Source organism: Grus americana (assembly GCF_028858705.1).
Source record: "Grus americana isolate bGruAme1 chromosome 27 unlocalized genomic scaffold, bGruAme1.mat SUPER_27_unloc_1, whole genome shotgun sequence".
NCBI lineage: Eukaryota > Metazoa > Chordata > Aves > Gruiformes > Gruidae > Grus > Grus americana.
The window spans coordinates 2,044-10,186 of NW_026561291.1; the positions used below are offsets into that span (position 1 = coordinate 2,044).

Sequence of the window (8,143 nt, forward strand, 5' to 3'; positions counted from 1 at the left end):
TCCTGCCCGCCTATGTTTCTGTGTTTCCTCCCTCAAAGGCGAGATCACACACAGAAGCTCCAGGATTTAAAAAGAAATTAAAGGGTCAGAAGTGCAAGCCAGGCCAACAATATCTATTTTTCAATGTTCAAACCACACTGAACACGTCAAGCAGCAGTCATACACTGAGATCTAAGACATCCTAGATTGGTCGAGGGTACATCATATAAAGGATATTGAGGGATTTGTATTGGGTTTACATGGCAAGGGATGGGTAGTGGGGAGGGTGGTGTGCAGGGGCGGCTTCTGTGAGAAGATGCCAGAAGCTGCCCCATCATGTGAGACAGAGCCAGTTCCAGCTGGCTCTAAGATGGACCCACCACAGTGATGGTGATAGCACCTCTGCAGTAACATAGTTAAGATGGGGAAACAACTGCTGCACAACAGCAGCTGGAAGAGAGGGGTGAGAATATATGAGAGAAAAACCTCTGCAGACACCAAGGTCAGTGAAGAAGGAGGGGGAGGAGGTGCTCGAGGTGCCGGAGCAGTGATTCCCTTGCAGCCCATGGTGAAGACCACAATGATGCAGGTTGTCCCGCTGCCACCCATGGAGGACCACAGTGGAGCAGATATCCGCCCTGCAGCCCATGGAGCACCCCGCACCGTGGGAAGGACCCATGTTGGAGAAGTTCATGAAGGACTATCTCCTGTGGGAAGAGGAGTGTGAGGAGGAAGGAGTGACAGAGGCAACATGTGATGAACTGACCGTGACCTCCATTTCCCTAACCCCTGTGCTGCTGCGGAGGAAAAGGCAGAGAAAATTGGGAGTGAATTTGAGCCCAGGAATAAGGGAGGTTTCCAGAGAAGGTGTCTAAAGATTTGATTTTATTTCTCATTACCCCATTCTGATTTGATTGGCAATAAGTTAAATTAATCTCCCTGAGTTAAGTCTGTTTTGCCCATGACGGTAATTGGTGAGTGATCTCCCTGTCCTCATCCTGACCCACAAGCTTTTTGGTGTGTTTTCTCCCTCTGCCCTGTTGAGGAGGGGGAGTGGCAGAGCAGCTTGGTGGGCACCTGGTGGCTAGCCATGGTACAACCACCACAGATGGATAGAGGCTTTCAGGAGACACGGGCTGGGAGGATCCAGAGTGAAGTTTCTTCAAAGTAAAGAGGCTACTTGGACGTATGGAGCTCCTCAATGGGGAAGGGGACAAGTTGGGTCAGCCCTTGTGCATGAGGGTTGAAGGAGAGGCCAGTAAGGGTGGCATCATAAATGGATAGGATGGGATGGGATAGGATGGGATAGGATGGGATAGGATGGGATAGGATAAGATAGGATAGGATGGGATAGGATGGGATAGGATGGGATAGGATAGGATGGGATAGGATGGGATAGGATGGGATAGGATGGGATGGGATAGGATGGGATAGGATGGGATAGGATGGGATAGGATAGGATAGGATGGGATAGGATAAGATAGGATAGGATAGGATAGGATGGGATAGGATGGGATAGGATAGGATAGGATAGGATAGGATAGGATAGGATAGTTCAGTTTGGAAGCACCTACAGTGATCATCTAGTCCAGCTGCCTGACCACTTCAGGGCTGACCAAAAATGAAAGCCTATTAGGAAGGGTATCGTCCAAATGCCTCTTCAACACTGACAGGCTTGGGGCATCAACCACCTTTCTAGGAAGCCTGTTCCAGTGTTTGACCACCCTCTCTAAAGAAATGCTTCCTAATGTCTAGTCTAAACCTCCTCTGATGCAGCTTCGAACCATTCCAGGCATCCTGGCACCGGATCACAGGGATCGGCACCTCCCTCTCCATGTCCCCTCCTCAGGAAGCTGTAGAGAGCAATCAGGTCACCCCTCAGCCTTCTTTTCTCCAAACTAGACAAACCCAAAGTCCTTTGCTGCTCCTCAGAGGACATGGCGTCCAGCCCTTTCACCAGCTGCGTTGCCCTCCTCTGGACACATCCAAGGACCTTCATATCCTTCTTAAATTATGGCACCCAGAATTTCACATAGGAAAGAAGAAGAAGGAAGAAGGAAAAAAAAAAATAACAAAGCACCAAAAAAACCAACCCCAAAGTAATAAGTGATGCCAAAGCAATCACTCCCCAGCTTCCACAAGTACGCTGGTGCCCAGCCAGTCCCCAAGCAATGGCTATCCACTGAAAAAAGCCCTCCCCTCCATTTTTGTTGCTGAGCATGATGCTATATGACATGGAAGATCTGGTAAGTTTGGATCAGCTGTCCTTGCTGTGTCCCCTCCCAATTTCTTGTGCACTCTCAACCTGCTCACTCTAAGGGCAATGTGAGAAACAGAGACGGTCTCGATGCTGTGCAGAAACTGCTCAGCAATAGCTACACATCTGGTGTGTTATCAACACGGTTTTGGTCCCCAGTCCAAAGCACAGCACCTTACAGGCTGCCATGAAGAGAATGAGCTCCCCCCCCCCAGCCCAGTACAATGGGTCACAGCTTTCTAGTGGGGAAGGAGGGCTGAGGTGGGAAGCCTGATCCTCCAAGGATGAAAAGACTGGAGCAAGGGAACGGCTGTCACGGTCTCTGTCCAAGATGTAGGGTGAAGACAGAAGAGAAGCTTGAGCTGGAGCCAGAAGGGAAAAGCTGGAGCAGGGACTTGCTCACTTCTGCCAGGAACAGGGGAGGGAAAGGTGTGTGTGTGGGGGGGGAGATCCAGGCGATGACCTTGTTTCAGCCCTCAGAAAGAGGAACTGCTCCCCTCACTCCAGCCTCTCCACCTCCCCTTGCAGCAGGATAAGCAAAGGCTTCTTATTCAATCCTGATACTTCAATAGTTCCCCACATAAGATCACCAAGGTGTTTATTTTCAAGGAAAAAGCAAACCCATGACATTTTCAACATTTTTTTTTTTAAACAATGATATTTCTCTCCAAGGACCTTTTGCTTTCTTCCCTTTGCCACTTCACAAGAGGACTCAGTGGCATGTGCTTTGGAAGAGCCAGCTGGTATCCAGAGCTTCCAAAGGAGCTAGAAGCATCTTTTGCCTGTGTCACCAAGGGAGCATGAGCTCTGGGTGCAGGCCAGGGCTTTCCTGAGCACTTTCCTGATGGCCTCCTTGACCTCCCTGTTCCGCAGGCTGTAGATGAGGGGATTGACCAGGGGCGTCAGGATGGTGTAGAAAAAGGAGAACACTTTGTTGAGCTGCCTCAGCGGGCCTGTTCTAGGTAGCATGTAGACAACAAAGAGGGTGCCATAGTAAACAGTGACAATGGAGAGGTGAGAGGAGCAGGTAGAGAAGGCCTTCTGTCTGCCCGTGCTGGACGGGATCCTCAGGATGGCAGCTATGATGCACACGTAGGAGGCCAGCGTGAACAGGAATGGAAACATTAGGTCCAGAAAGGCAAAGACAAACCCAATGAGCGTGAACACCTTGGTGTTACTGCAGGCAAGCTCCAGCAATGGGGTAAACTCACAGAAGAAGTGGTCAATTGCCTTGGGGCCACAGAACTGCAACTGGGATAAGAACACTGTGACTACCACCAGCAGCAGTGAACCCCCTAGCCAAGATGCAGCTGCCAGGTGTAAAGAGACCTTCCAGGTCATGAGGCTGGCATAGAGCAGAGGCTGGCATATGGCCAAGTACCGATCGTAGGACATGGCCGCCAGAAGGTAACACTCAGTAGTTGCAAGGGAAGCAAAGAAGTAGAACTGAGCCATGCAGCCGTGAGCAGAGATGCTGCTCTCCCCAGACAAGAAGCTGGCCAGCAGCCGTGGCAGGATGGTGGAGCTGTAGCAGGTCTCCAAGGAGGACAGATTGCCCAGGAAGAAGTACATGGGGGCGTGCAGATGCCGGTCTGCCACCACCAGCACAACAATGAGGATGTTCCCAATCATGGTGACTGAGTAGATCATAAGCAAGAGGAGAAAGAGCAGGTACTGGAGCGTGGGGACATCACGTATTCCCAGCAGCACAAAATCCATGGATGCTGTCCCACTGTCCCTTTCCCCTTCGGCCATGCAATGTTGTTTGTCTTTTATTTTCTCAGTTGTCACAAAGAGGGGCTACGAGAAAGAAACACATTTCAGCGTTTACCTTCCACGTTTTTTTGTGTAGGACATTTTTCTGTTCACGCTAGCTTTATGTATGTCATGCCTAGTGAAAGCATAAAATAAATGTTCTTCCTGATGGGTAGAGAACACTCATCCCACAGAGCCACTGCAGACTCTGGAGGTGAGCTGCTCAATGGAAGTTCTTCTTTCTCACTACAGAATAAATCCATGAAGTGCATTTGCTCACAGAGAAACAAACAACGTTCATATGCCACTGGGTATGCCCTGGAAAACATGTTATAGTCGTTGAGGATTGACATCCTTCTGCTCTCAGGAAAGAGAAAGTGTGCCAGAGAAAAGGAACCCCTCTCTCCAAAAAAGCCCACTGTGTGAAACGTCACGCCAGACACCACCCTTCCTCCAAAGCAAGGGATGGGCACATCGCAGGGTGAGTGGCCACAGCTCTCTGAAGCACTCACATGAGGAGGAAGGGATTCCTGCCCCACTCCTTCCCATCCACCCAACAGGCCAATTTCTTCCAACTGAGAAAGGGCACATCAGGCGTTACTGGCTCAGATGACCAATGGACTGTGCTGTGGGACTGCCAGAGAGATGCTAAAAACCACACTGTAGGTCAAAATGCAGCATAAAAAGTTAAAAGGAAGTGATCAAAAAAAAAAAGATAGGGAAGGGGTAACTGGGAGTCAGCCAAGCCACATGGGAGAGGTTGTGCAGAGGAGAATAATGGGAAGGTTTAAGGAGACCAATCCAGACATTTTTCAGTGGTGCCCTGAAGAAAGGACACACTGAAATACAGGAAATTCCATTGAAAGATAGGGTGGTCAAACACTGGAACAGTTGCCCAAAAAGGTTACGAAGGGTCCACCCTTGTGAATATTAAAATCTAGACGGGACATGGTCCTGAGCCACTTGCTCTAGCTGCCCCTGCTTTTAGGAAGGGGGGAGGTGGACTGGATGATGTCCTGAAGTGGCTTCCAAGCCCAGCTGCTCTGTGATTCTGTGATTGAAAGCTGCTGGGCAGAACTATTTGCTTCACATTTGTCCTTCATCAGCAGTGGTTCCTGAGGTCTTGGGGGCTGCCTCCCTGCAAATCCCAGCCCAGCAGCAGGACCTCAGCATGGCCAGCTGTGCCTGTGGGGCTCCCTGAGAAAGTAGGACACTGAGCAGGTCATCCCCAGGGTGCCATGGGGTGAGGTGGGAGAGGATCAGGGTCAGGGCCATGGCCAATGCCAGGGACATGCCTCAGCACATGACTGGAGAAAGCTCACGCCCGAGAAACACACCTCTCTGCACAAGCCCTTCCCTCTAAGTGTCCCACACCCACCTCTGAGGCTGGAATGCGTTTCTTCCAGCGGTGGTAATCACAGGAAATGTCCTGAGAGTTTGCCCAAAGCTACTCAGAATAACTGACGCTCCAGCCCTCTCCACCGCACAGGACTGAGGAAGCTGAGACTTGAAGAACAAAACCTACATGATTCTAATGCTTAGAGAGTGAGAAAACAAGCAAAACCCAGCAACAACGAAAAAGTAAAACAAACCCAGAGACAACCGAAATAGCCCCGTGAATGATGAAGTAAAGGGCACAGGCAGTCTGGCCCCATGCAGCTTGCCCAAATGCTCCCCCCAGCCAGCTCAGGTGGGAGAGTGTCCAGGGGCTGTCCCCCGGGTCTCACTGTGCCAGGGGCTCGGGGCTGTCTGGGAGAAGTGGGGAGCTGGGGTGGGAAGACGTGCAGGAAAGGACAAGGCTGAGACTCGGGTCTCTACACCCTCATTTCTTCTGTTCAAAGACGCAGCAGATTGACTAATAAGGCCCAGCCTTCACTCCCCCTCAGCACATCCACACAAACCTGCAGTCCTTGTCATGAAGGGGTGGCATCTGCTCTGATGTCAATGAAGTCCAGGGTCAAGGTCTTAGCTTCTGCCTTTTCCCTACCATTTCTTCACTTCTTGGACCTCACTGCAAGCCCCGAACCAGGGCTCATTCCTGACTCTGCCCTTGCCCTCTCCTCCCAGCAGCTCTGATGGTGAGTCTCCAGCAGCACCTGAAAGCTCCCAGCTCTCTGAAGCGTCCCAGGGTTTATAGCAGAAAGGAGACTCTGAAGGTTCCTACTGCCGCGTGTCCCTCCTGAGGATCTGCAGGGAGTAAAAACAATGTAATTGACCCCCTGGTGGGATGGAAGCTCTGAGCTGGTGGAAACTATCAACAGCTCCAGGCAGTGCTGACAACCCAACAGCTTGACGTAAACTGAGGCAGGGCAACTGAACCAGGGGCATCTCTGAATTTGGTGAACAGGAAAGTCCCCAGAAACGGTATTCGCCTCACTTCCCTTCAGATGACTGCATCTTCATCAACTCACACAGAATTAGAAAGCCTCAGACCTTCTGAGGCAGAGGGGCCGGGCTTGTGTGGAGCTGAAGGCAGCAGAGCGTTCGGCATGTCCCTCAGATAGGATTCCTCTCTCCAGCACAAGAGGTGCACGGGGGCCTCCCTTGCTCCTTTGCTAGCCAAGGGGAGCAAGCGGGCATGACTCCTTCCAGTCCTGTTGGACATGCAGTGTGGGAGAACCATCTTCTCTGCCTCTGCCTGGGCTGGAAAGGCAGGAGAGGGAGGCCCAGTGGACACAGACATTTGTGCTGTTGCTCCTACGGACAAGAGATCCCAGCGTATCCTGGGAGCCTCACACTGAAATGTAAGTGCTGGGGATCCAAGTCTAAGCTGCACAGATGCACTCCTCATCCTGTTGGTGATGGTCAAGGAAGAGGGGGAACGCTCTTGCCAGCACAGTTTACCTTCTTTCTTTGGACACTGAATGCTTTTGGTATGTTTCTCTGCTCCATGCAGAGACTGCAGATACCCAAAGGCATCAGCAGTGGCCCCAGGAACCCATGCCCAGGCTATCCCACCCCACTCCCGTCTAGTGACTCCCCTCTGTATGGTGTTTTGGTGTTTACCCTCCAGCTGGACCCCTCCCTTCCCATCTAATTCAGTTGCCAAGGAAGCCCTCGGTGGGCCGCGTCAGCTCACTGCTTTGGCAACGTGGCTGCACCGGTTGCGCTCATTGTGCATGGTGGCAATGGGGACAAGCTTCTTTCCTGCTCTCGCCTCCCACCTGGCTGTCTCCTCTGCAGGAAAGTCCACCTGATGAGCTACAGGCCTGAGAAACTGGCATCTGCTCCCACTCAGCAAACCAGGTTCTTTGCGAGGAACACTCTGACCGCATGATGCATGGAAACAAGTTTTGTTTAATCACACCTGTAATTTTGATTTGAGGTACTCATTTAAGGTGACACTTGTTCCTTCAGTGTCAGAATATTTTTTTTTTTTTTGCTATACTTGACATGTTATAGCAAATAATATATATATATACACACACACATACATATTTATAAAGAATATACTTGGTTATGTTATATTCTTTGTTATGTTTCTGGTCTCTAAATATTCACTGTCATGACACCAGGCATCCCCAACTGTCAGGAGGAAACACAAGGACTGAAGCCAGCTCCGACCTCTCACAGTCTTTCAACTCTTTTAAGAGAGCCTTGATCTTTAATAGCCCAAAGTTGGGCTAAGCCACACATGCACCTCCTGGTTAGTCTGTCAGGTGCCCAGGAGCTGCACAAAACGATTTGTTGTGTTAAAACATTCTCAAGGTATTTGACACACACCCATGATTATTTTATGTAGCTGATGGGGAGGGATGGGGAGGAGGAAATTCAGCCCTCCTGCTCCCCAGTTTCTCTTGAATAAACTATAATTCTGTGCCCTTGCACATCACTACTGACATGCAAAAGAGCAGCTCAGCTCCCTCCCTCACACGGCCACAGGGTGTGGGATGTCGCCAAGCGCTCACAGATGCTTGGAGGGACTTGAGGCTGTAGCTCCAGCCTTTCCCATCTCCACACTCAGAGATTTGTCTCTGGGAGATACTACAGCTGGGAAGAGCGCTGTGCTCCAGGATGGCCAGACTGCAGGAGACACAAACATTGACAATGCCACTCGTCCCTGCTTCCATCCCCTTCCCATCACTGGCAGTGTAAGGGATTTGTCTTGGTGGACATCCCCAGAGGTGTGTGTGGCCTTTGAAAGGCCACGAG

The 8,143-nt window shown here is 50.8% G+C and overlaps 1 protein-coding gene across 1 annotated transcript; it reads right to left on the reverse strand.

Moving 5' to 3' along the window:
* Positions 1-3,001: 3,001 nt before the first annotated feature.
* Positions 3,002-3,991, reverse strand: LOC129200061 (olfactory receptor 1013-like). Its single transcript, XM_054811315.1, has one exon. The coding sequence runs from the start codon at positions 3,989-3,991 to the stop codon at positions 3,002-3,004; it is 990 nt and encodes a 329-aa protein (XP_054667290.1).
* Between the last annotated feature and the right edge of the window lie 4,152 nt (positions 3,992-8,143).

Coding starts and splice junctions, on each gene's coding strand:
- LOC129200061 (XM_054811315.1), bottom strand. CDS start 3,991: ATGGCCGAAGGGGAAAGGGACAGTGGGACAGCATCCATGGATTTTGTG.